Source organism: Apteryx rowi, unplaced genomic scaffold (assembly GCF_003343035.1).
Source record: "Apteryx rowi isolate R43461 unplaced genomic scaffold, aptRow1 scaffold_264, whole genome shotgun sequence".
Lineage (NCBI taxonomy): Eukaryota > Metazoa > Chordata > Aves > Apterygiformes > Apterygidae > Apteryx > Apteryx rowi.
Window position 1 is genome coordinate 598,818 of NW_020449019.1, and position 27,987 is coordinate 626,804.

The window sequence follows — 27,987 nt, forward strand, 5'->3', positions numbered from 1 at the left end:
ATTGATGTTCTATAAATATGAGCATTGCTTTTTATTCTGCTTACATTCTCCTCAGTTTCAGGTAAAAGACCAAATGTCTCTCATTCTGTTCTTGGAGATGAAACTGTCAAACATGCCCCCTTTCATTAGCCTTTTGTGTCAGTAATAACTTACTAATTTGTGTCTTTGGGACTTAAAAGCCTTTGTCTGTAAAAGATCACGTACATAGGTGATATTCTAATGCTGTAGTGGATTTTTCCAGATACTGCACATGGTGAAATGTGTTGTGCATATGAGATTATGGTGCAGCCAATAATCATTAGAATATCTAGCCTCCGGAAGCTGAAGGCAGTATGTTCATTAACACTTTCAGTTCTGCACTAGGAGATGGCCGAGCATGACAGTGTGCAAGGGTGGTGTTTTCTGGAAGACTCTGAGTTATAGCCTCACTCTTCAAAGCTGCCCAGGAACCCATGTCTTGCTGCTTTCAGTACGTACTGCCTTACTCATTGGTTACGTCTTGCAGCTATAGCTACTAGCATAGCATAACAGTGGTTTAGAAAACAAATGGCATATTCTGCTAATAAGGGTTAAGATAGTTCAGAGAAACTAATGGCTTTGCTGGGATCAGTCTTGTTGGAGTTGTATGCAGTAGTACTAGGAGCCTGCCTTGCTCATCTGCCAAGTGTTACTACACCCATCCTTGCAGAAAGAGAGAGGAACATGGTCCTGAAGTCAGCTGCTCTAGCCTAACAGTGTAAATTCCCTTCATCAGGTACCTCTAACACCTCCCTACCAAGATGCAGCACCCAACTGTTGCCAGGCCACAACAGGCCCTAGAGGCCCTTAAATGCTTTACTGTCTCTTGGGTGCTGCTGGATTCCTAGACATCACAATAGTGAGGACCACAATGCTCAGTACTGTTGCAGGTGACCCTCTGAGACTTGAGAAAATGCAGAGACATTTATAGTGTTGGGAATCAAGGAAGCTTTGTACCTCTGTGAATCAGCCTGCTTATTTAGGCACCCACATTTGAACATGTTGGCCAAAATAACTAGCTTTGTACAGCAGAATAGTGGAAACCTAGGATTAGAGGGATTCAAGAGATCTCTGCACACTGTCAACATTCATTTAAAAATTGCTCTGCATGGGGCCTAAACTCGTGCAATGGAGCACCTGACCGCATCTTGTAAAACAGGGCAGTGCCTGTGTCCTGGGAGCTGTACCAAGTCCTCTCCAAGTGCTTTTAATTTACTAGTATAACTAGTGAGATGTTCGTGCTGTGTCCTTGTGCCTTGGCTCTCAGTAGAAGCAGCATGTTAGAATGTTAAAAAAATGTCAGTGTGTTTCTGTGAAGGACTTCCTATGGATTGGTGGATGATGCTTTGCGCAGCCCAGAGAAAAATCTTTTTCAGATGACACATGTAACATTGGAAATGTTTCCAAAGATAATGATTATTTTCCACATAAAAGGAATTTTATTTGTCTTCAGTGATGTAGGCCCCTGGGACTTCTTGTGAAAGCTGTCAGTGTTCCCAAGACTCTAAATACAGTGACTGTATGACACAGACCTGAGACAACAGCTTGGGGTAGAAAGTGGAGGAAGATATTCTCTCCAGAAGAGAATACAGGATGGCAGCCCCACTGTAGTCTCATGAGTGACTGCTGCTGTGTGCTGAAGGCTCCCAAAGCATCTCTGTTGAATTAGTTAACATAAGATTTTTGCCTATTAATCAGAGAGACATCTCAGAGAATGAGACATCAATCCTACCCTGTGGGAAAGGCAACACTTTTTTTCCTTGTAGCATCTGAACTGTTTTGCCACAGAGCTGCTTCCATTCTCATTTAGCATGCAGCACAGGTTGTAAGGTGACATGGGCAGTCATCGTGTACAACGTCTTCTGCTGTTTCCAGGTACTTCTGGCCAATATCAATAAGATGATCATGTGGATTTCAGCCCCCACATGTTTGTACTGCCCTGGAGTGTGCATATTTGGGGGAGACAAAGTGCCCTAATCGCTGGCCTGGAGAAAGCTACAAGCTAGCTGTCTAGGTCAAGTCATGGGGCTTTCATTTGCATACTGGAAATGATGAGTTCCCCCTCCCCCTCATGGCCATAATATGTGTTTGCATTTAAGTGTACTGCATTGCAAAATGCTGCCAGGGAGGAACCCCATAGCTGATAGATAGACTGCTTTCACTCCTTGCAGAGAAAGGCACAGAATATGTGGCTCATTTCCACATCTCCTTCTTGCAGGCAGAGCCTGCTGTTCATCACTAAAGTTACCTTCGTACAGAGCAGAAAGTCTGTGTTCTGGGATGCTGGAACTCCTGGGTTCAAAACCCTCATGAGACTTTCTGACTTTTTGCATGTGCCCTGTCAGAGAATGAGATTAGGTATCAGACCAAATTGTAGCATCAGGTTAAGAGCAGTGTGATTCAGTCCTGATTCAGAGGGAGAAATCCCTTAGAAAATCACAGTGATTGTGATTCCTGGGAAGGGTCTCATCCAAACCTTGACTAGGCTTGAGCCTGTTCAGCTTGCAAGGTCAGATTGTCCATCTGTTTAAGATGGGGTGACCTACCAGGCAACATATCAGGGTCAGGAATGGTTATCAGTTCATGAAGATGGTTAGCAGTTGAATAAGATATGTCTGCTGTACTTTTCAACAGAAAGATTTCCAGACTGCAGTTCAACAAGGTGAAGCTGGAAGATGCTGGGGAGTACAGCTGCGAAGCAGAGAACGTTTTAGGGAAAGACACCGCAAAAGGCAGCCTGAATGTGAAAAGTGGTAAGTTAGAAACCAGCAAATGTCTCAAGCTGTCTGCCATTCAAGCAGAAAACAGGAGGTTCTGCACATGATCCGTCTTGAATTTTGTTTCATGCTTTCAGTATATCAAGTAAAATAATCTTGGGAGATAAGAAAAATGCAGCTTAGCATAAATGTTTATCTTTGTTATCTGTCACTGGCAATGTGGTTGATTTACATTTTAAATAAACTTGCAGGCTATGTATTTTTTAAAGGGGGGGAGGAGGAAAGAAAGCTGGTGGGCTTGATGTTTTCTTTTTTTTAAAGAATTTCTGAGAAACAAAACTCACCAGAAGACAAAAAAATTAAACCATAGCTTTGTGATGAGTGAAGTTGCTTCTGGTTTTCATCTTAGAATGTGTGCTCCATCTCTTAGAGCTCAGCAGATGGAGTCTGAGGTTAGGTGGTTTTATTATCTTGGGCATTACAATTACATTGCTTAACATGATGGTTTGAGTGCACCCTCCAGCTCAGAAAGTCCCTAAAGTGATTGTCAGAAGCTTGGAGGGTGCAACTCAGGGAGGGATGACTCTGTATAAATCCTGTTTCCTAAGCTCTTTCTCCCACCATTCACAACAGGCCACTGAGGGAGCCTGGGCTCTGTGCTAGCAGCCCTTTGGTGCAACCCAGTTTCTCTGTTGTGCTCTTATTAGCATTAGTCATATATGAAGGAAGGTAGCTTTTTCCTGCTGTTTTATTTCTCTATTAACCTTTTCCTCAGCAGTGTTTGCAGTTCTGAATCTTTATTTTTGTAAAGCTAGATTGTCACACAGCCTCCCCTTCAGTTAGTCAGCCTGTAAAAGGCCAGTGCTACATCTGCTTGCAAAGGGCTCCAGAGGTGAAAGGCAATCTGTGTTCAAATCTTCTGCCTATGAAGTTATCCCTAAAGCTCTGCTATGTTTTTTTCCAGTTGTTATAGAAAAGATGTCCAGAGTTAGCTAACTGAGGCAGTGCCACTTCTTTTTACTGTCTCACGCTCTGTCTGTCCAATTGCAGTGTAAACTATTCCTGTTTCAACTGAGAGCTGCCTGTGCAAAATCCCCCACGGAGCATGCATGAGCAGTGCATGCCTGCAGACAGAGCTCTGTGTCCTCTTCTTGTGCTTTCCTATCATTAGCAATACTTTTTCACAGAGGAAGCATATCTGGTTGAACAGTGCTCTGATCCTGCATACTGTTTACGGTACCAGGAAAATGAAGGTCAGGCCGCTGCAACTTCATACTACTTCTTCCCACATGTACAAATAAAGGCTGCATTTGGCAGTGTATAAGTCTTCCTCCACACGGAGATTTGCTATCTAGCAAGGACAGGAGCAGGTGGTTGCTCTTACTCAGGTCTTGGGGAGTACGAGGACACATCTGAGCTGCCCACCAATGTGTTGAGACTAGTAAATCAACTAAGAGCCCCAAACATCTGGCCTGTACCTTTGCCTAAAAGGAGCTGCAGGCTGCAAGGCACTGCAGATCCTATAGACAGAAGATTGCATGGTTTGCCCCACTGTGGCTTTATCTTGGTAAATCTGTTCTCTAAGCTGCCTTGAAAATCTGCCTTTGGCTTGTGCCTCTCAGCTGCATGCACACCTTTGCCGCCATTTGCAGGTCACCTAACAGCACAGCAAATATTTGCAACTGAATACTAGTTGTAGTCCCTTGCAAAGGGAAGATGATGGTGATTGCTGCAGGTTTCTGCCATTCTGTCCCCTCCTTTGCACTCCTCTGTTGCTTCCCTTTGGAGCTCCCCAGAGCCAAGCATCTTTCATCTGTCTGTGCACTTCTTCTTCTCCTGGAGTCTCCCTGTTTCCTTCCATGCTGTCCTTACTGCTAGGCTGTCTTATCTGTCTAACTAGCCAGATAGTTTTCCTCACCTCACTTCTGCAAGCTCCCTTCTTCTATGATATCTTCCAGTAGAAAACTCCCATCTACTTCTCTTTGAATCCACAAGTGTGCATCCTTCTGTCCCTGCCTGCATTATTCTCTGGACTTCATAGCACTGATCCTATTGGGACTAAGTCTCAATATACTGCTCTTTAAAGAACTAGAAGTCCATAACAATGAATTGGAGTTGAAGCACGAGCTGGCCTCCCCTTGGAGGCTTCCCTTCTTCCCCTGAAGCTCTCTCCAGCTGCTGCTGCTCCTTACTGCCCTGTCCGTGACCCTGGTATAGCTACCTCTCCTGGGCAGACTGCCTGAGACCGATGCTGTAGGACCGTCTGCTGTAAATGCACTTTGTGACCTGACACTTAGCAGTACTATTGGAAACACTGTAATTTTACTCTGATACTTACAGATAGCTGAATCCAGGCCTGGGAAAAGGTCCTGAGTTAACACCACATCTTGTGACTCACTGGCTCAAAGTTTGGGGAAATCTCTGGATGCCTCTGTAGGTTGGTGACATTGCAAGAGGTGGTCCAAGCTGCTCAAGCTCTTGAAGCTTGAGATGAGCATTGTGGAAAGCGAGGAGCCCATTCGACCTGACATGCTGTTCCCCTTCAGGGGTGCAGAGGCCAGAGATGGAGGCTCCTAAGCCCACTTGAGTCCTGGCTAGCAGAAGAGGAGTTCACACATGAGATTCTCAGGCACATGGAGGTGAACATCTGAGGTTCAGTCTCTATTGGCAACAATTTCTCAGCCTTGTGAGGCAGCATTGCCTTTGCAAAATACTCTTTGCTCTATTCCACTATTAGTTTTTGGTTTATATCAGTTTCAAAAGAGGACTATTTGCAAATCTGTTGCAAATCACTGAGAACATTACAGTGAAAAGAGATTTTCTTTAAAAAGAGAGTGGCCACAATGCAGCAACCGGTCATTGCTCAGAAAATGCCCATCCTCCAAACCCATCAGCTCATCTGTCTTCTGTAATTCTGGTATTTCCACAAAATGCCCAGCACAGAAATAAAAGTTTCCGCTTTGAAAAGCTTTGGGAGAGTGTCACTTTTCTGAGGAAATGCTTCCGGTTTTAGCCAAAACATTTTGTGCTTTGGTGCTATTTTCAGAGTTTCATTATTTTGAGGCAAATCAGATGTTTTCTTAGAAAAATTTCCCATTTCCCAGTCTTCTTTATTGAGTAGTCTAACATTGACATTGCAAGTGGGAATGAGGGAGCATCTGAGATGTGACTGCTTTAGACTCTTTTTTCCTCATTAAAATTTCTAGACATTCCCTTAGTTGAACCCCACCTCCCTACCCCCTTCTCCCTGTCTTTGCTAAATACCTCAGGAAAAATCAAGCTTTTTTTTTTTTAATTCTTTCTCTTTTCTTTTAATTTACCATTCTTGGTGCTCTCTCCCCTGTTTTTGAAAGGGTAAATGATGGCCCTGGTCATGCTGCATGCACAGCATGGGTTGCCAATGCTCTCTCCTTGGATCATTTTGCACCTTTGGATAGTCATGAGAGGCTTTGATCCAGAACGGACTGTTGCTGTCAGCCAGTTTGCATATAACTGGTGAATGCTGGACTTCCCTAGTATCCTGGTTTATAAGGAGAAAAACACTATACATTCCAGGCTCCTGTATTGCCTTGGGCCATGACCTTCATCAATTTTATATTCCTCCATCTCTTATAAAAGCATTAATTTATGTTGAAGAGCTGCAGACATTTGAAGGAGGTGGAGGTTCATCAGATGATCCCATCTTTTCTTAAACTCGCCTTCATGTTTTGTTCATCATTATGTTCCATGATCTCATCTTTGCATCCTCATGGCCATCAGGGCTAAGAGAACTTCCCACCATTTCACTCCCTATCTTGCCTGGTGAATCCTGAGCTACATATCCTGAGCCATTTCTGCCTTTTTATCACAACAGAGATCCTAATGGCATGAATCTTTTTATAGCAAGGGAACTGACCTGCACTGTGCTATCCCCTGCAGGGACACTCATTTATCTGCCTCTTTCACCTGATTATCCAAATAAGTATACTCTAACCGGTACTAACATGTCCATAGCTTCTCCAGCCTGTGCCACCAAGCAGCACCTGCTCTCATCCTCCTCCCTGCAATAGCTAAGCCCACCCTTCTCTGGTCAAACTAGATATTTTGTTCACTACTTTCTTACCTTAATTTCCCCAGGAACAACGAAATCACCACAAGTCTTACCAGCCTCAGAAACTAAAATAGTTGTTATGGAAGAAGAGTGTAAGTACCTCTCCCCCCACTCCTCCCATACAGTTTCTTTCCCTTTATTTGTTTTAGTCTTACAAGACATTTTGTGTGAATGTTTTCCTGTCTCTTGGAATCTTCTTTAATTTCTACTTCTCTTTGATTTCCCCCAAAGCCACTGATCTTTCATTAAATCCTTCAAAAGTACAATTTATGTTGCTGGTGTCTAACCTAGAGAGAGGGAGATGATAACTACGGCAATGGTAACATGAAGAACATGCTGTTTAAAACAGCAGCTGGATTTTAAGCACTGCCAGGTCTTTTAATACCTGGGTTTATGGCTACTGGTAAGATATACTTGTTAGTTTTTGGTTTAGGCTATTTTTTTTTTCTTTTGAGTACAGATAAGAAAAACAAAAGAGGCTATAGGAAAGACAAGGAAAGAGACACGAGACTTCTGAGCATAAGTCTTAAGAAAAAATGCAGAAAATATGGCTGCACCCTTCCATCACATTTTCTCTTAAGCTTCCGGAAGTCAGGAACAGCTTTCCTGAAATGTTTAATTTGATTTCATTTGGTGGAAGTGCCTTAGCATTGCTTTCTATTGGATTGTCAAGAGCACAGTAGAAAATAGACACACAAATATAAAAGTCAAAGCAGAGAGTGATGTATATGAATGCAAATCTAGAAGCCAAGTGCCTGGCCACGGGTTCAACTCATTCTGGTAAAGGGAATTATTTCTGTGATGGAGTGTCTCTCCACTTTCAGTGACACCTCACAACCCAGACACAGTCAGCACGCTGGACAGCCTGTCAGGATCCCATCCAAATAAGCGTACACTCAGAGAGCCTTGGAAAAGGCAGTTATTTTAAGATCTGTGCTATATTTCCATTCCAATTGCTCCTGCCCAGAATTGACAACATAGTTGGCTTTGCCTGTGTGTTGACAATTCTTCCTTGCAGATTTAATGCAGATGTTTTCTGCTTGGAAGACTGAATCTTTTATGATTTTAAAGGAAATCTGATTTCACCACAGTAAGGCACTGGCCAGGTATCCTTTTACAGCTTTCCTGATTATAAAGCTACACTTAAAATTTGCTCTTATGTTGTCCTTAGCCATCCACTATACTGCTGACATTGTATTGAGATGTAGCAGTGTTAATACAATGACCACATCATTCTCCCCCAGATTTTGCTTTTGTGTTCACTGGCATAGATCCATGCTATATATTTATCACTTTAGATATATGTGATTTCACTGAAAGCAAAATTTTAACAATAGAGAAGAAACTTGCAAAAATGCTCTGTGGCCTGCATGGAAGTTTCTCCTTTGGAGAAACTTTTCCCTCTGCTTTGTGGGACTGTCATCCTTGATTGTCTGCTTTTTTTCTTATTGATGTGAAGAGATGGTAAAATCTCCAGGGTTAAAGTTGCAACTGGCTTTTTCCTTTATATTCCTTTTTTCTGATGTCTCCCAAATGTTACCTGAATAACACATGCTCCCCCTGATTTTTACATGTTGTCACTGCTGATCTATCATAGAATTGCACTTGTGTATAATATATGGGGGAAGTGAAGAAGGTATTGTGAGATGTGATGGTCTGGAAAGCTACAAGTATCTTGTTTTTGTAAAATTCTTGCATTTCTTTTAAATACCTATCTATCTTTAAAAGTTTATCTGGCACCTGTAGACTGTCCCACCTCTCATTGTTTCAGTGAAAGACTTTAAATGATCTACTGGGTTTTAAACGTCATGTGGAGAAAGCATTGTGTGAGCTGGTACTTGGTGGGAACTAGAGCTGGGGCTGCTCAGGAAAGGAAAGTGCCTCACTCATGGAACTTTGCGCTTATGTTTGCTCCATGGCTCTGGTGCAAAGCAGGCACATTACCAGGCAGGCCTTGCAAGGGTATAAGACCCGGCACCTCAAGAAGCTCACTGTGTTCTCCCTGTAACCCAGCTAGCTCCTTTGGGCAAGGAGACAAAAACCTCTCACTCCAGATAGCCCTGTGGCCACCCCTCACTCCCACCCCGCCATCTCCTTGCTGCTCCTGGTGTATGAATTTTCAATTAGTGTTTTTCTTGAAGGTTCTAGTTCCTTCCTAAGTGGTCTAGCCTTCCTTTCTACCTCTGCCTTGGGAACAGGAGTGGGATGTCACATACTTCCCCCTTGGAGTGCAATTACAGCCTTTTTTTAGCACCTCTAAGTGAAGCTGCCAGCAAATGCTACCACATCCTGAGTCACTCCTGCCTTCCTCCTCTTCTCCAGGAGTCACAGACATCTAGGTACTGCTGCATCTTTGCTCACTGAACTTTGACCTACAGCAGGTTTGGACACCAGGTAGTGCTCAAAATGCAACCCAGGTCTCCAAGGGGTTCTCTCTCTGCTCTTGGGTAACTTTCATCTCTGGAAGCATATTTTTTGTTACACTTCTTTCCATCTCAGCACCTTCCAATGCCTGCCTGGCACCTGTAACCAAAGGGCAAGGAGGCAGGGTTGTACCGCAGGTTCTTGTCAGCATCTGTACTGTCATTATGGTGTACATGGGTTCTCTTCCCCAGCTGCTGCTCCCCCCGCCTACATGCTGTCTGGAGTAGGACCTGTGGTTCCCTTTGATGGAGACACTGCTTCGTGCAGGCCTGACAGCCCTCAGAACAGTATGGAGAAATCCAGGCTCCCATGGTATTTCCAGGTAGAGACAGCCTCCATACCAGTCTGGACCTGCGACCAAAGACAAAACATTCAGGAGATCTGGGATCTGTTTGTGCTGCATTTTGAGAGCTACCTGGATCAAAATCTTCCTTTCGTCCTTGCTCCAGCTATGTGGATGCAACTTGGGACCTGCCAGAGGGAGAGCTGGGGTTCCTGGTGCCTCCATCACAAGACATATGCATGGTCATGGGATCCCACTCATCTTCATTCAGTAGTATGGACACCTTCAGATAAGCTAGAGCCATCTAGCAGATGTACCAAGCCAGGCCATGGAGTGGGATGAGTACTAGCCTGGCCACAGAGGCGTAGTATAGATCTTAACACAAGCTTTGGTCCGCATGATCCAAATGGACTTTGACAGCCAGATTCAGAAAAGAAATCTCTGGTGTTTGAGAAAATCCTTCCATGATATTGCATATTTTAGCATGGTACTACATTCTTACACTTTCCTCTGAATATATGTTTGCTTCAGAGCATTGCCAGAGTAGAGGGGTCCTAGGCGCATTTCAGCATAATGCTCCCCAGAAAGCACTGGGGCTTGAAAGAGAAGCTGTGCTACTACTCTTAGCAAGGAACCTGCCTATTCAGCCCAGTAAGTGTGAGATAATTGTGGTAGCCTGGTCCGTAGTGAAAAAGTGTTAAAGTAAGTCATATTGTACATTTGTCACAGGCTAAGACTCTGCAGTTGGGTGGTTACAGTGGCTCAGCTCACAGGTAGGAACTTGCAAAGATGGGGTAACTTGATCACGTGCCCTGGTGCAGAGAGAAAGGTTCTTTATGTACATTTCAACATCAGAAATTACTCCAGAGTACTCAAAATGGTAATGTGAACCTGTCACTGTGCAGCCCAAAGCAGTTAAACAAGGTTCAGGAGTTTGTGGCTACAGGCCTGCTTGGTAAACAGAACAGGAAACTTAATGTTAAAGTTTAGAAATGTTTTGATGGAGACAAAAATGTAAGAAGAATCAGAGCAATCTGTAGAACATTTTGAAATGAAAGGCTTATGCAGGACAAACATACTGAAACCTTATCAAAGTCTCATTTCTAAAAGGTAAAATAATGTTTGAAATCTCTGAAAAGGTCAGGTAACCCCTTTTGCTTGTTCTTTGCTGTTGAGTTCTGAGTTGTCCTCTAGTCCCTTTCCTCCTCTTTGACAAATGGGGGTACTCTTAAGGATAAGAGAAAATATAAGCTGGGTGGAGGAAGTATGGTTTTTGATATTGTCAAGATACAAGATATTCTGTCAGTCATGGGCAGATGCTCTGAACCAACATGTAGATCACTGCAGTTGCTCACCTGTTCATGTTTTGTGTCTGGAACATCATCTAGCTAGTCTGGTTGGGTCTCTTTGCTTTACCAGCCTGTGTAGTTTGGGCAGTGCTTGCAGGGCCATCTCATCTCTCTCTACTGGTGCTCTGCAACATAGTTAGGTTTGGGATCAAGTGAGAAGGCCAAAGAGAGAGAAAGGGCAGGAGAGAGAGAGTGCTGAGTTGTACTGGGAACATGAGGACTTGGGGATAATCTGTGAGGCACCTGAATGAAAGCTGAACTCTCTGGATTGTTGATATTTGGGGCCTTTACTCCAGCCACTGGGGATCCTAAGCCCTCCCTGAAGTCGCTTTAAAGATGACCTGGAAGGGTGGATGAGAAAGCCCAGCTTTCTCCAGTTAAGTCTAGCTCTCCAGTTTGGTTCCACAGCTTTAATAGCTGTCATCTTCATGCTGCGCTTGGACTACATACATAGACCTTTCAGTTTGGACTCATTCATGCTCTCTCTCTCCCATTTTACTGTCCTCCCCAGTGTTAAGCATGATTGATGATTGGAATGTTTTCTTCACTTTCTCCACCAGGGGACTTTCTCTCTCCCACATGAGGCAGACCTGGTGGGCCATGGTTACAACGGCTTTTCTGTGATGTGGTCTGTAGGTGGTCACACCTAGTTGAATCAAAGCCTCAGCATATACCACAGTAAAATGTGCTGTGTGAATAAGGTTCAGCCAATTACTTCCATCCCCCTCAAGTCCACCTGGAATGGCCTTTACTGGATGCTGTTTTAGATGGACCATGTTAAATCTTCATGTTATTTTGCAGGTCAATCTCTGCTCACTCCAAGTCTCTGCAGTCTGAAGGCACTATGCTCTCCTAGAGCTGACAATGTTACATGAACATGATGCTTTTAGTTTGGAGCTAAAGAGTGCCCAGCCAGCCCAGAGCAAAGGTAGAACAGATCTCAGTCTGCCAAGGGCTATGCAGACAGACCAGTTTTTAATGTTAGACTAAAAATAAATTCTGGCGTGGCCTTTGCTCAGATAGTTTTAAACTCTAAATTTAGGGTCCACAGCTGGAGGTGTGGTTGATAACTGGGTGAGGCCTGCATGCACACAAGCATGGTACCTCGAGGTGTACGTGTTGCAGATCTCGCTGTCCATCTGCAAAGAGAGTTGTGGTATGCCTGTTTGGTGTCAGGTCAAGTTCATTGCTTAGTTTTCACATGGCTCATTTTTGAAGTAACCGTCGCAGCAAGGGTATGTTGTATTACTACTCGCAATGCGATGTGAAGACAGGCCACTATGACTTTAAAGCAGAAGATGGGAAGCATGACATATGGTTTAGGAGGGAACCTGAACCATCCCCTTGAAGAAGAGGCTGTATGACTAGTGGTTACAGCAGGATACTACCAGGAGATCTGGGTTGCCTTTCTGACTCTGTCATTTGACCCTGGCATGGTGTTTCACTTCTTGGGCTTCAACTGTCCCGCCTGCAATGCATGCATGCTGGCACTGGCCCTGCAAAAGGCTTTTTACATTGTTGAACAAGTCCTCTCATTGAAGTATCATGTTGCTGCTGTTACAACTGATGATGAGGATTCAAGAAAATAAAATGCTGCAGTGCTATTAGTTTTTTTCTGGAAGACTGGTGATAATGAAAAGGCTAGGAAGGGCAACTTCGTACAACTGGAGAGATCAGCCTGGAGATGTGACTGGAAGCTTTATGTTAACACAGAAATTTACCCCTGCAATAGCTACACATCCTACAGAAATGGGCAGTCTCCTTGGTGCTCAGAAACCTTTAAACTTGCTTCTTTGTGAGACATCTGAACAGTGAGGATGGCAATTGTGTATTGTTTTGATCAGCAATGTGTTGCTCTGAGCTGAGTATCCTGCAGTCCAGCATTTGTATTGCAGCTATTGATGCCCTCAGGAACTGGGAAGGTAATTCCAGCAGAATCTGTATCAATAAAATGGAGGGGTAAATACTGGGACATTTCCAAATGAATAAACATACAGGAGCAGAATGTTTAATTCTGGAGTCTCCCCATCAGCTGCCAGGTGAGCCCCAGTCTGGACAGGCCTTTCTGATTTTAGGTAAAGCACTTTTAGTCTCTCAGATAGCTGATGACGAGCATCCAGGCTCCGTTCAGGTTTATTAAGAGAAGAGAGTGCCATGCCAGATGTACAAAAATGTCCCACAGAGAGAATGGTTAGGATCAGCAAGCCCTCAGTATATTAATCAGTGTAAATCATGGATTTAGTGTGAATTGCTCCAGGATTACAACTAAGGAAAAGTTTGGCCAGACACCTTCTCATACATGTTCTGACAAGGGATAGGATGAACTAGGTTGAGAGAAACCTCGGCAATTCTGTGTTTTATCAGTAAGTACATGAGGTATATACAGAGCAGGCAATTTGTATACACTCTCTGAGCGGCTGAGTTCATTTGTCTAACTGAATGTCTAAATATTGAGAAAGTAAAGTGTCTGTACTCTATGAACCCACCAGTCAACATTATTAAAAAAAAAAAAAAGGAGCAACTAAAAGCAGATCTAAACCATCACTGTCTCCCTGCTTTGCTCGACAGTAGCTGTAGTTTGTGAAAAATTAAGTATAATTTATAGTCCGAGCTGCATTAATTAACTCTTTGGAGGCTGAAGGGGGAGTATTTCACCAGCTTCCTATGAATAGTCTGGTGAGCTGTCTGCAAAGCTTAAATGATGTGCGAGGAATGAATTGTATAAGATTACCTGTGCAATCATTAATGGCCTTTCTGAGTAGATGGATTATGTGAAGGGAAGTCAATATGGCAGTGTTGGTACCTGTGGCTCTCCTCTCTGATGCCCCACCAGTGCCGTTAATCCCTGAAAATCTAGGTGCTCTGTGGAAAGTAGATGCTCCAAATGACCACAGTGCTCTAAATCTTTCATGTGTGTATTCAACACTGTCCTTATTGACTGGATGAGTAACAGCAATAATAAAACCTGGCTTCAGCCTCTTTTGCAATTACATCCATCTGAGGCAGCCATCTTCCTCCAGCCCTTGCCTCCTCATTTCCTTCTGCTTTGCTCTTGGCTCTGGTACTCAGACTCACTGAAGATTTGACTTGCTGATGAGCGAGCTGCTCCAGGCCTTGCTTCACATTGCAGGAGCTTTGTGCCCAGTTTGAATTTGAATTGGATTTAAATTTGAATTGAATTTGAATTATCCTACCAGTATGGTGGAAGCTCCCTAAAATTCCCCTTGGCCTCTCATGCTTCACTCCTTAAAGTGTTTCTCTGTGCCATACAGCCACATATGGTCAAACTAGGCCACATTTCATCCCAAACATAGTTACATTTTCTGAAACATAATTACATTTTCTGAGATGGGTATACTTCTAGCAAGCTTACAGCAAGACATTTTGGCTGCCCCAGCTGCTCTCCAGCCTGGCAGCTCTTTCCCTCCTTGTCCCCAAACAAGTTGCAGCTACTCCCCTTGTGAACATGAAATCCCAGCTGTAGCAACATCCCAGAGCGATCAGGCACCTTGGTAGGCTCTGGACTCACTGTTACCATGCAGGAGTGAGATCTCAGGGTTATAATAGGCAAAGGTCTGTGTTCGGTACGGGTGAAAACTCAAAATGGACCTTAGCAATGATTATAATAGATAATAATAATATAATAGAGAACAAACCAGAGTGACGTGAAGACCCTCTGTGCATCCCTGGCCCGTACCTTGAGACCTGCCCACAGTTCTGTTTCACCATCTCCAAAAAGAAAGAGTAGATTCACAGATGGCACAAAAAAGCATTGCAGCAGTGATCAGTCTCTGTATGATAAATTACTAAATAGATCAGTACTTTCCAGCCTGGAAAGAGATGGCAGGCAGTGGCTGTAATGCCATGATGAAAAAGAACATGGAGGAACTGACTGGGGAATGATCATTCTTTTTTTTCTGATATAAGGCCTAGGAAAGGACAGGTCTAAAAAAAAGCAAAAGGAGATGTGCCTGCACACTGTGAACATAACACTGGAACTCTTGTCACAGATATCATGGATGTTAGAAGATTGCATTCATTCAAACAGCAACTAGATATATCTATGGAAGAGCAATCCATCAAAGGCTATTAAATATAAAGACCCTGTGGCTGACTTAGGCAGCCTCTGAGCTGCTCATCCTAGCTGGCTATGAGAAAATTATCGTTGTATGCTCATCCTGATCTTATATCCTTCCTTAGACATCTGCTATTGGCCACTCTCAGAGGTAAGATAAGGCCTTGGTTTGACCAGTTCAGCTCGGCTTTTGTTCTTATCATGGACTGTATTTCATGACACCCTTTTTTCAACAGGGATTTGGGCTAACTGCCTCTTTTTCTCAGCTTTTGCTACATCTTTGATACTAACAAATTGACTGTAGGTGTATTGATTCAGTTTTAAAACACATTGTGCTTCCTCAGAAGAAAAGACACTGTCCTTGCAGAAAACAGGATTTAAAAGATAACTACATTAACAATGTGCTCCTAGGAGAACTGATCAATCATGCATTTTTCTGTCAGAAATAGATCTGCTGACAGCTCTCTTTTAAGAAGTACACAACATTCACATCCCAAGTCTCATTCAAGTCAGGTTTTTTTTTTTTTTGGTTAAATGAAACAATGTCATTTAAATCAGATGAGAATCCCACAGAATCTCTGGCTGGTCAATACTGTAATCCGGTCTGGTATCACATCATCGCACAGCAGTCCATCTTCTTGTCCATCTTTTCTGGCATAAAGGGTACATTGTTATCTGAGGTGTTTTTTACTGGAAGGTTCCTGGCTCTGTTTGCATTTCTCCCTCACTGTCCTTCACCCTCTTCCCTTCCTGTGGAAGACTCACTCCAGAGTATGTTCTCTTCCTGTAGGATTTATATGAGAATTTTCCAGATGCATGCCACAGATCGTTGAGTGCTACCAATTGATAAATTGCCTGTTTGCAGGGGGGATGGCTTTCTGCAAGCTGTTCTTCTGCTTTTTCCATGTACCTTTTTTTTTTTTTTTGCACTGGTACTTTGGTTCCTGAAGTTTCAGTGCTTCTTTATCTGAATGAACTCTTACTGCTTTAACAGAGACCCATCCATTGTCCAGCTTTAATGCACTTTAATAAAGACCAGCAAGCAACCCAAACCAAAGGCCACCTTGTGAGTGACTTCCGCAGTTGCCATGCTGTGTGCTGGCCAAGCAACACTGCAGGACTGCTCAAAGGGGCCATTGCTGATTTCCTGTTGTACCTGCTCCCCTGTCATTTTTACACTTCCCTGGCGAGCTATTCAGTACTCTGTTGCTGCTTCTGCCTCCACAAACTGGCTCAGACAGCCCAAAGGGAGCTCCAGAGCAAAGCAGGCAGCTTGTGCTAGCCTGGCAGCCTCCATGACCTGCAGCTTCCCACACAAGTACATGCTGAAGTCCATGCACAGCCTGACTCTGACTGTGTTCTGGGCTAGAGATGCATGCTACCAAGCTAGATTTTATTTCCATGCTCAGTTTTTAAATGCCAATTGTCATTAAGACTTGGTTTAAGTGGCTGGATCAGGCAATAGTAAAGGAGAACCCTTGCAAAGAAGCTCCAAGTGCTACCACACACTTAGAGCTCCTCTGTCCTGAACCAGCCCCTCTCCCCTGGCCTTAAGAGCAATGTGCCTCTATGCTGCAGAAGTATAAGTTCTGACTCAGCTTTTTTCCTTGACCCCTGTGTCAAGGTGGTCCCTGTTCTGTTCCCAGTGTTCTAACCAGTGGGCATGATGGTTGTCCCATGTAGAGCCCTTTACCCTACCCTGTGATAGGTTTATTGCTGCATGGCAGATGTTCAACAGTCAGTTTGAAGTCACTAACCTCTCCTTGAGCTTTGTTCATCTTTTTGAAAATATGATAGAGGAGATCACCTCCTTAGAAACCTCTAGTACAACAGAAAAGGTGCTGGAAATATGTAGTAGCCACACTATTGGAGACATAACTGTGTCAGGATATAAACAAGATGGGTAGATCAGGAAGGGGGAATATCTTCAATGAGATCAGGTATTCAGTTGGAAAAAGCAGGTACTTTTGAGCACCCAGCTCTTCTTTTGGTGATGTGAAGACAGGTTTGCGATCCTGAAAGCTGGTCTGTTTTTGTAACCTGATTCAGTTACTCTAACAAAAGATGTTTCCCTTCCTAGAAGTCTTTGTCTTGCCTACGGAAACTCTTCATTTTAGGCTGTAGGTTTGACTGAGTCACTCAGAGACAGTTATTACAGTGAAATTCTGCAGAGTGCTGTCAGTTTCATTTCTACTTTACGTACCTGAAAAGTTTTTCTCCAGAAAGAAAGTTGAATTTGAAAAAGCATCTGAATCCCAGGAAGCATCAATTATGTTGACTGCCTTCTTAGCATAGACCAGAGCTGACTGTCTTCTAATGCTGAGTTCCTCTTTGGTCTTTTCAGGCAGCCCCATTAGAGCATGACAGAGAAATACTCAGAAATAGGGTAGGGAGAGACGGTGCTGTTCCTAGTTGTGCTGGACCTGTTCTTGGGACAAATTGAGGGCATTTGCTTCTGAAAAACTCTTTCCTCCCAGAGACATGGAGCATCTTCCTAACATTGAAATGTCCCCTTCAGTTTTGCTGGATCTTGATCCAATATCATGATGCAAATCAGGCCTTAGCAGCGTGCCACAGTGACTCCATGACTCTGCAGTGCACCTTCTGGGCTTTCTAACCTCCTGCCTGCCTGCCAATGAAAGTTTGCATGCATGTGTAAGGGGAGGGCAAGGGAAGCTGGGAAGGGGGTACTTTTCCATACATAGATGCCAAAGCAATGATTTTTTTCCTGACATGCTGACTACTTGAAGGAGGATGTGCTCTGAACTCCTCACTTGCTTACCTACCTTTGCTGGGCATGAAGAGGTCCAGTCCTAGGACCTGGAGAGCAGAATGCTGGTCTAAAGGCACAGGTTGAGGTTTGTAGCTTGAGGGCTTTTACTCTGGCAAATGAACTACCTGAAAGTCATCTAAGAAACCAGAATTACCCAACAAAGAAAGTAACAATGTATCCTTTTTGTATATATGTGTGTATGTTTTTTTTTTTTTTTTTTTTTTTTTTTTTCCTGCAGTAACTACAACTCTCTCCTCCTGGTCTGGGCATGCTAGAAAATGCAACGAAACAGCCAAGTCCTATTGTGTCAATGGTGGTGTATGCTACTACATCGAAGGGATTAATCAGCTGTCTTGCAAGTAAGTGAGTGTAGTTCTTGTGTAAACATGCAAGTTACTTGACTGGGTGAGAGGAGACCTCTGTGCAATTGCAGGAGGAGGGTGGCTTTGAAATTCTCCTGGCATTTGCAGTTTGAGCTGTGCAGATTTAGAGAAGGAATCTGGAGGGGTGGGGGTGGGGGGAGGAGGATTCATAGTTTCTTTTTTGTGTGAATACCACAGTTCACTTTTCCTGACTTTTCCTCTGAGAACATGTTTGTCCTCGCTGTTTCCTTTCCCTCTCTTTCCTTTCTCCTCTGCAGCATCAGGGGAGATCGTGAACCTGCATTTTCCTCTTGTTCTCCCTGAGCTGGTTCAAAGCTCCATGTTTCCAGCTGACATGTCTCCCCTCAGAGCAGAGGGGCTTTCCATGGTGCACAACCACCTTCCTCCTCTATAACCATAAGGGGCTCCTTGCTGAGACCTGCCTCTTACCTATCCTTTCTCCACTTCATGGGCCCAAGACTGGATTTAGCATACAGTTGTTCATCACTCCATGCTTGCCTTCATGGCAGGCAATGGGTTGTTTAATGCCCCTTTCAAATGTTAGAACCTGCAAAAAAAAAGAGGATGGAGACATATTAAGTCATCTTTAAAATGCAATTTCTTGGAGAGTTTAAAGTGGGGCTGCATAGTCTGGGGGATGTGGACTAGGATGTGAGAGCCTTTCACCTTTGGTTCAAACCTGTCACAACTAAAAAGCCCAATAGCCTCTCATGGCTCACCCTCCACGCTTGATGTGGGATGTGAATGAAAAACACGGTCTGATTGCTAGTGCTGGAGACAAACGTACCTAGGCCAACACACCTGTTCCTGTCCCTGAGCTTGCGCAGAGTGAGCCACCGCAGCCATGTGAGGTGCTGCCCTGGGCTGTGGAAGTGCCCATTTGAACCCAGCCACTGAAGCCATGCGAGGCAACACCCAGCCAGACTAGTGAGCTCAGGAATTTCACTGAATGAATGCACTGCACACCTGAGGTCACCTGGGAATCCAGGCATCACTGTGCCCATATTATAGAAGCCCAGAGTTGAGTGTTTGCTTCCTGTCTGGCCCAAACACCTTTCTGTGGAGAGGTACTGCCAAAGGCATATACCACTGTGGATATCAACCAATACCACTACCGCTGTGTGGCGTGGTGTTCACTAGACCCTTCAGCTCCTCAGGCCTTGTAGAATGTATCTGAACTGAATCACTGCCTCTCCTGGAAGGGTTGTGGGCTGGTTTAAGCTTAGCACCCTTCTCCCAATACCTTGTTTGCACTTTGCACTCCTTTGTTTTGGCAGGGAGCAGTAGCAAACCCCAGCAACTCTCTTAAATAACTGCTTCCCTCATAGCTCTAGCTGTCTATAAAAGGGCCAAGTGGAAATGTATTCTGGTGGGCTCCCATGCTCTCACTTTCCAGTGCAGGATCAGGTGTGGTGGAAAGGACATGGGATGAACAGCATCTCCCAGTTGTCCCAGGCTTGCCCCTTCAGACATAAAAAGTATAGGGTAGGACAGAAACCATATTCTGTGGTCCTCCACACTTCCCATATATGAAAAGTGAGAGAATCCCAGAATACCAGACTTGTGTTTTAGAATAGTTGTGTCTGTCTCTGACTTTTGGGTGGCTCTGTGGGTTCATCTTGCTATATCCTTCCAGTGTTGCCATAGGATATAGAGAGGAAGCTCTGGCTGATCAATCACACTATGATCTGACTGATCAATCACAGCCACTATTCTGGGGTAAATGCAACTGCATGAAGCACCAGTAGTTCCAGTCCTTCTATGCTGGGGAGGGCTGAGCCTTAGATCGAATCCATATGCCCTTTGAGCCTGCGGGAGTGCATGGATCAATGTATGGATCTAGGTGCCACAGCCTAGTCCTAAGCAAAGTGCTGAGCCCAAAGCATAGATCTCAAAGCTGTTTCTTTTGGGGGAAACTTGAAACTAGATCAAGACTTTTCAAATCAGACTGATTTCTAATTATAGCAAGAGTTACCTGAACTCCTGCCATACACAGGTGTGAAGGTTAGGCACCATTATTCCTAATGAAGGATGCACATGGTAGTGCATCAAGTGTCTTCAGCAGATAAACTGATCTAACCAGAGTAATGCTAGCCCTGCTAGGAAAAAGTCTACCTTCAAACCAGACTATTATGATAACTGATGAACAGAGGGGCAGCTCAAAGATGAATTCCTTCAAGATTTTATGTGCCATGCAAAACAGACATAAATATTTCATATCATTTGAAAGTCATAATTCCTTACTTGCAGATGGTAAAATGATTTCTGTTTCTGATGAGTCCCAAGATACCAGCTGTTAAAAACAAGGTGTGTATGAAAAAATAAAGGTCTGTATGAATTGTCAACAAAGCGCTAACCAAAAGAAGGTGCTTTGAAGGTCTGCACTGTCACTATTTGTCTGCCAGAAAAGACAGTTCTGTTACCAAGAACCCAGGTGGACACAAGTTCCTTCCACACAGTGCAATCATTTCTGCTCCTGTTGCTTGAGGAGATACCTGGATGTTCACTCTCTCTGGATGTTTTTTATCATTAAGTCATAGACTGGAGATAAGAAGTGCTGGATTTTAAATTGGTGTATTTTAGAGTTTCTGGACTCCAGAAAGCAGCAGTTAATTATTGAGGAAAGTGGAAGAATCTGAGCTGATCATATGAACACCACACTTCCCATAAAATGTCTTTCCCAGTAAAATGGAAGATTCGTGGTGAGGGCTCATGATGGATAAACTGTCTGCAGATTCACCTCTCTGCAAACTACCAAAGTGCTGAAATGTTTCACGACTTCACCAAGACAGAAGGTCTGCTGCTGCAGTTTGTAAAAGAGGCAATGATACAGATTCAGAGGAGAACCTAGAGGAGGAGGCAACAATGCAGGGTTTGACCTGTATTTCTCAACCCCATAACATGGGAGTCAGCTTTGTTCTACCAGCAACCTCTGCCTTTGAGATGTGAGACAGGAAGGACATTGGTATCTCCTTCTGCACACAGACTCTTCAAATGCTTTGGAGCCAGAGATTGAACAAGAGCCACAAGAATATTTTGAGCCAGGAACAACATATCTATCCACATATTGTTCCCACTTCGCTATTCCTGGTTAGAGTCAGCAGAAACTTGAGGGCATGTTTCCACTGTTTCCCACCTTGCAATCTTCCTTCACTGTGTACAAAGGAGATTCTAGCATTCCTGGAACCAGTGTGATGCTACCAGCCTTTTCAATATCCTTCTGAGAACCAATTATAAGAAAATAGAATTTTAGAGCATTCTTCTTGTTCACTACCTGTCATGATCCTGTAATCACCTTCCTGGATTGGATTTCATTGTTTGCAGCTGTCCACAAGCATAGGAGATTCTTTCTGTACATGTTATCCCTGGCACTCTGGAGTAAAAAGGGCAGCTGGACTCTCAGATGATTTATTTTCCTGAAGTGGCTCACACTTGATTTGTTACAGATATTGTCTAAATTGGCAGCTGGCCTTTTATTATTATACTCCAGCAATTTGTTCCTTCTGGTCTTTTAAATTCTGGAGAGTAAACAACAGCTCAACTTTTGCCTGCAAACCACTGTCTCCATCCCTGTTTAATACAGTTCATCTAGACTTTGGACAATGCAGTTTCATCACCAGGGAAGAGCTCAAAATAGATTTGGAACTGTTCCAGAAGGCATGTCCTGTTTTAGAGTATGCTTGCATAATTTAGGCTTTAATTTGAAGTAAATTCTATACATGCTAGTTACATAGGAAACTTGGATATGATACAATCTCTCCTGTCATCCTGACTATGCAAACAGACCACCTGGAAATTTGATGGGACAGGTGTGATCTGCATCAGATATACTGCACACTTTCAGCATAAACCCGGAAAACTACTGAACCACACACATACAGAATTGACTCAACAGCATTAGTAAATTAAAGAGCCCGAGGCTCTTGTTGACAGGAGAAATTTCTTGACCTTTCTCCAGACCATTTTACTCATAGAGGCCTTACAAATCAGACTGTTTTTTCACCATAATGGTAGGGAAGCTGTGAGTTTCGGTAGAGCGAATTTCAGAGTCTGCAGAAGGAACACACACAACCAAGTTGCAAGGCCTTTGAACTGGGCTGCGATGCAGAAGAGATATGACTGATTTGTTGTGTCCAGCTGAATCTAATGCTTAGGAAAGTTAGTAGCATCTGATCTCTGTCTGGGCCTGTCCTTTATCCTGGATCCTGTAGAGTTCTTGGCACTACTTAGAGAAGTTATAGAGCTGCTCTAATCTGTTATTGCCTGATGTCAGGCCCCACAGGGTTGTGCTAACATGTGTGTCACAGCAATAATGCTCTTTTTTCCCAATTAGGTGTTGGCAAGCATCATCTATGGTTGGGATCTTCTTAGCCAAACACAGAAACAAAGCCAAATGTCATTGTTGCAGTCCTTCTCTGCCAACTTAAAGGTGCTTTGTGACACTTTTGTGTGGTTGATGTAGTCAGAAATAGCTGATGGACTGGCCAGGATCTTGCTGAATTGCATTGGATCAGAAGACTTAAAGAGGTTTATAGAGCAACTCCCCCAGCATTTAGGATAGGTTGTGCTTGAAAGATTTGCAGGTGCTGACAGGTAAACGGATTCTCCGGATTTTGTCTCTCAGCATTGTGTTACACTAGAGAGTGAGGTCAGAGGCTTGGAGGATCTCAGACAAAAAGTGAAAAGCAAGGAAAGATTAATAAACAAACAAAAAAACCCTTTTGCTTTTAAACTAGTCAATGTACGCAAATCACCAATTTAAAAAAATTAAAATGTTCATTTCCCAGAAGCCCACTTGCTTTTGTTCCCCATGTATATTGTTTCCCTCAGATTTCCACAGAAAAGGGGAAAAGAGCATTCTGAGGAGTCAGTCACATTTCCAGCTCCCCTGTGCTTTCCCAGAGTACCATTTGAAGGGTGAGCATCAGGCTGATCCATCAGTCATCGTCCTCCCTGCAGCACAGCTTGCTCATGCCCATGGCTCAACTCCACTATGGTGTTAGAATTTGTGCCATCCTCACTGACTTTACTGATGTAGTCAGTACAAGGTGTACGTTGCACAGCCACAAATATGTCACTTTGGCCTGGATACATTAGTAGTTTTGTTAAGGGGAGTTGCGACTTCTCTGAAAATTAGAACACTCTCTGAGGTGAGTAATGAGGGCTGCAGCACCTAGTTCTAGGTACCTGAACTGATGATCAAAATTATTTACAGTGGGATTTCTCTGTCCTAAAATGTAGCCACCTGAAAATTAGAAGTCTAGTCTGAGTGAAGTGTTTAGGCTCAACCTGTCATCAGTAGAGAAGGACTGACATTTCTAAATGACAATTTAGCCCATCTTTCTTAGTGTGAGATGAAATGCTTTCTGGAGGTCTCTTGTTTGACTTCATCGGGGCATCTTAAGTTTTCATATGACTGAAGTTCAGGCAGAGCAATTCTATCCTAAAGTCAGAAAAAGGTAATAATATGAGACTTCTGAATAGCAGCTGTAGCTAACTAAGCTGAACATGGGACTGTTGCTGGCATTTTGCCAGCACTGCCAAACTGAACTCTGCTATCAGAAATTTAACACTTGGCCCTCAAATACATGCTCCCAACGTACTTGACCCCATTTACCTTTTCTAGACACTTCAGGGAATAATACCACCAAATACCCACTCCCTAAGGCCATTCAACAAAACAGTGTGCAGTTCTGCATCTTTTTCTTTCCCTAGCTTGAAATCCTCATGGAGCATATGATCCAGCCCTGAACACAGCAGCCTATTTAAAAGACTCTTCAATGCTTGTTGTGTCCCATGGCATACAATCATGGAAGGCAAGGGAGCAGTTTTAGCAAACTGACCCTTTCAGGAGATGTCGGTAACCATGAGTGCTAGTGGTATTCAGATGATGCTGAGACACTCTGGGCTAAAGAGCTACTGTTGAACTAGAGGTGAAAATCTCCACATCCTATTCAATATCTCCTAAACCAGCCAGGACTAGTTCATTGGGTTTTTCATGTCATTTATCTTGGATGATGAGCTCAGCTACCTTTTTGGGTTCAAGTGGCCCTTCTATGCATCCTGTTCAATGCATCCTGTTTAATGCGCATATCAGTATTGCAGACCATTGAGAATTGTATTAATGTGGAAGCTGATCCTGCAACAGTTAAGCTCAGTTGGAGCTGTGCTGTTGTCTTCACTGAGCCTAGAAAGTGGATCTCCCTGCAGGTTGGACTCCACTGTGTAGAGAATGTTCCTTGATTAGCTGCCCTGAATAAGGCCTCTGCATTTATTCTAGTTGCTTTCTTTTCTTCCCACCAGCAGTTTTGTGGAGTCCAACCTGTTGTGGCTCTCCAATACCTGATCGTCTGGGACTGGCCAGGGGACAATGACAGAACAGTCTTCTTTTTCAACCCTTTGCACAAATAAGCAACATGCCTGAAACATTTCTTCTTTCGCTTCTTTCAGTGCATTGTGTCTTTCTGCTACAGATTCTTAGCCTGCTATATTGAAGCACCTGCTCTTTTACATTCTTCTTTAGCATGGATTACATTATGAGAGCTATCAAATTTGGCATAGTTTAATTAAGATCTGAGGGAGCAAAGGAAATGTGCCAGCCCTTGCAAGATTTAGCTCAACAGCTGGGCAGAAAAAGTTTTCCTTCCAGCAAGAATATAATAATAATGCCATTAATGAATAATAACAAAGAATAATTAATACTTACTATTACTCTGCCCTGATTCAGGACAAGAAGTCAAAGTTTCTCTATTTTTATAAATAAGTGCTCTGCAAACAACACAGAAATAGGACATTCAAATCATTTTAGTCTGTAGTTTTTGAGATGCTTTATTTGGCTGATCATCTCACTGCATTTTTTTTTTAACCATGTGAATATTTAACTGCAGTTCATGCTGAGCCTAAGAGCAGAACTTTATGGACATTTTTGAAATGTGGGGGAAAAAAAGGCTCAAGAAATTGGTCAAAAATGAATGAGTCAAACATTTTCCATCAATAAAAGGTTTGATAGAAAAATCACTGACCAGTTTGATCGGTGGCATTTGCAAGTAGCAAATTTTCATGTGTGGCAAATGAAAAATTATCTTTTTTTTTTAATTTTCATGCACCTGGTTAGGCACAGAGGGATGGAGTCAAACAAGGGCGGGTTTGGGTATTCTTCTCATAGTCTAGGGAATGGACAAGGTGCAATTTTCAAAAGCTTGGTGCAGCCTAGTGCTTCCCTAGGACTGTCCATGCAGACACAGCTTTGCCCACTTCTCTTAGCCTTTGAGGAGAACCATGTTGGGCCTATATGAGGTCAGCAAGTGAACCTGGGAATCCATAGATATTTGTGGGAACAGTCCACCTGCCCTGCAGGCCCTATAAGAGCTTTCAAAGGGAGCGACTCTGTTTGGCTGGGACAGTCAGTCAAAGCCATTTGGGTTAGGATCAGATATACAGTAAAATGGACATCATGATCAAAGACCACCTCCTGATTCATGATAGCCTTAGCAAGCCTTAACTGTCAGCTATGTCACTCAGGCCACATGCCTGGCCACTGAAAAAGTCCTGCCCACAAGCCCTTACCACAGGTTGCAGATTCTGCATGTGGAAGGACTGCTTTCCATCTGCTTTTCCTGTCCAAAATGGGAGACTTGTGTGTCAAGCACATTGGTAATGTATTTTCTAGAAGTCACATCTGGAGACATAGCAATAACAAATGCTCTTCACCAGCCTAAGACTGGGAGAGAGCTGAAATAACGAGCCATGAACACTGCATGCTTTCAAAGGCCTCTTGGTTGCTATTGCTGCCAGCAGCCTTGCTTGCTAGAAATCAGAGCCTAAGGGAACCAAAATGGCATACATGGCTTCTCAGTGGACTCACAAACCAGGCCTTCTGCATGTGAGTGCTTAACAAGCAGGGTGTCTTGTCAGCTTATATGCTTGCTTGGGAGGTCACAGAAGGTGTTCATGTTCTTTGCTGTCACTTTTCCCAATGCTGGTTCACTAGTAACTAAAGATGAAAAGGCTGAGCTGTCCTAAACACAGGAAAGACTGTTACTTGCTGCCTTCAGTCTAGAAAGCTCTTCTCCCTTTGCACACTAGGCTGACTGCAGAGATCTGAGGATGGGCTATAGGGTAGCTGTCACGGCATCGAAGCTTCTTTGACACTTTTCTGTTTTTATTTTTCATTTCTGAACAACTTCTTTCTCTGACTTTTGTTTCTCTTCACCACCTCACAGTTTTCAGTCTTTCCTTAATGGTATGCAGCTGCAGTCACATTCAAGTTCCAGCCTTGGCCCTCATCCTGCAGATGTGTGCCTGAGACAGATTTAGCTCATTTTAGACAAAGCATCCCTTTTCTTAGGTGGGTAGGACATTTGCTTCATGCAGCAGGACCCTTGAGGTCCTTTGGTATGCTCACAAAACACATGTGAACTGAAATCTCAGATCCCAGACAAATGGGTGGCATATTGCAAGCTAAACTGGATGCCCTTGAAGATGCTATTAATAAGTTCATAAGTAGGCATGACTTTATCGGTGGTGATGGATGAACTTCAAAATGGGTTGGAAAGACACCTTTTGCTTTGGGTGTTTTTTTCAAGTTGTTCAAATTTCAGTGCAATCTTCTAATGTTTTTTTTTTTCAAAGTCATGCTTCCCCAGGGCTGTCCCAGCTGCTTCAAGCTTGTTCTCTTTGATTGCCAACAGGGGCATTTTTCTTCACTCCATTTCCCAGCCCCAGTTTCCTCTGCTTCATTACAGAGAAGGTCTGCAGGCCACATGTCTGATGGTAACCCTTTTGTTTGGCTTTCCTTGGTGGATGGCTAGGGACCCTGGCATTAACATGACATTACTGGTATGTGTCTCTTTGCTGTGCCCCAGAACGAATATCCAAGAGTTAGAAAAGAGAGTGAATGTTTCAAAGCTATTTGCATGACCAGGGTGTCAAATTTCCAGTTTCAAAAGTGGCTTGGACCCTGAGGAACCTAAGTGTAAGACTAGAAAGTGCAATGAAGCATTATGCAGAGCCATGCCATCAAGCTCTCTCTGAGCAGGTTGCAGTGTGAAAATAACCCAGCACATTCCCACATGAAGGGGTCAGTGTAGATCTCAGAAAATGGATGCTTGTGTAGCACAAAAAGCAAGGTTGGTTGTGTGCAGTGACGGTGTTTGTGCACCAGCTTCTTTGTTCAGTGCAGACCTACCAAAGCCTCAGTGAAAAACAGCAAGAAACTAAGTGCTAAAACCACTTCAGTTATGCAGGTCCTTCAAAACTTTCTTCTGTGAAAGGGACAGCAGGTGTAATGTCCCCTGGATATGAGGCACCCTGCCTTGGAGAGCTGGAAAATGTGTTCCTTAGGGAAAAGATGGACATGGACAGAGACAGGGTTGAAGCTGTAGAGGGAATGAAGTAGAAAGTATAAGAGATAGGATGGAGAGATCATGCAGCCTTTTATTGACTACCTCTACCGCTTCTGGGATCATGCTGGATTCGGAGGTGCATCTGTAGCCCAGATCAGTGTATGTTCCAGCCATAATGAGTTGGGAAGATTTCTGCTCTGATTTCTATCTCTCCTCCTCAAAGCAACTAACCAGTTGCTAGAAACCCTGCCAGTGTTCCCTTAAGCAAGTAGAGAGAAGCAGGAATTCGGCTCTCTTTTTGACTTTTTATGCTGCCATGGAAGTTGCATATCCATAACATGCCGTCTAAACATAAATCTGACAAGAGCAACAAGTGCTGCCACAGCCCTTGAGCAGCAGTACAGATTAATCTGCCAGCATGCTTTTGAACTGCACAGATTTGATCATATTAAACATTGCAGAGTTCAAAACCATCACTTTCTCCTTCTCTTACTGTATGTCCGTAGACTGAGAGCAGGCATTAGCATACAC

General features: G+C 43.6%; 1 protein-coding gene across 1 annotated transcript in view; it reads left to right on the forward strand.

Moving 5' to 3' along the window:
- The window catches only part of NRG2 (neuregulin 2), a 171,702-nt gene that overhangs the window by 115,756 nt on the left and 27,959 nt on the right, over positions 1-27,987 (forward strand). The window contains exons 3-5 of the mRNA XM_026067884.1: positions 2,653-2,771; positions 6,852-6,917; positions 17,968-18,088. Of these exons, the coding sequence (XP_025923669.1) occupies positions 2,653-2,771; positions 6,852-6,917; positions 17,968-18,088 (306 nt within the window). The remainder of the gene's footprint in view (positions 1-2,652; positions 2,772-6,851; positions 6,918-17,967; positions 18,089-27,987) is intronic.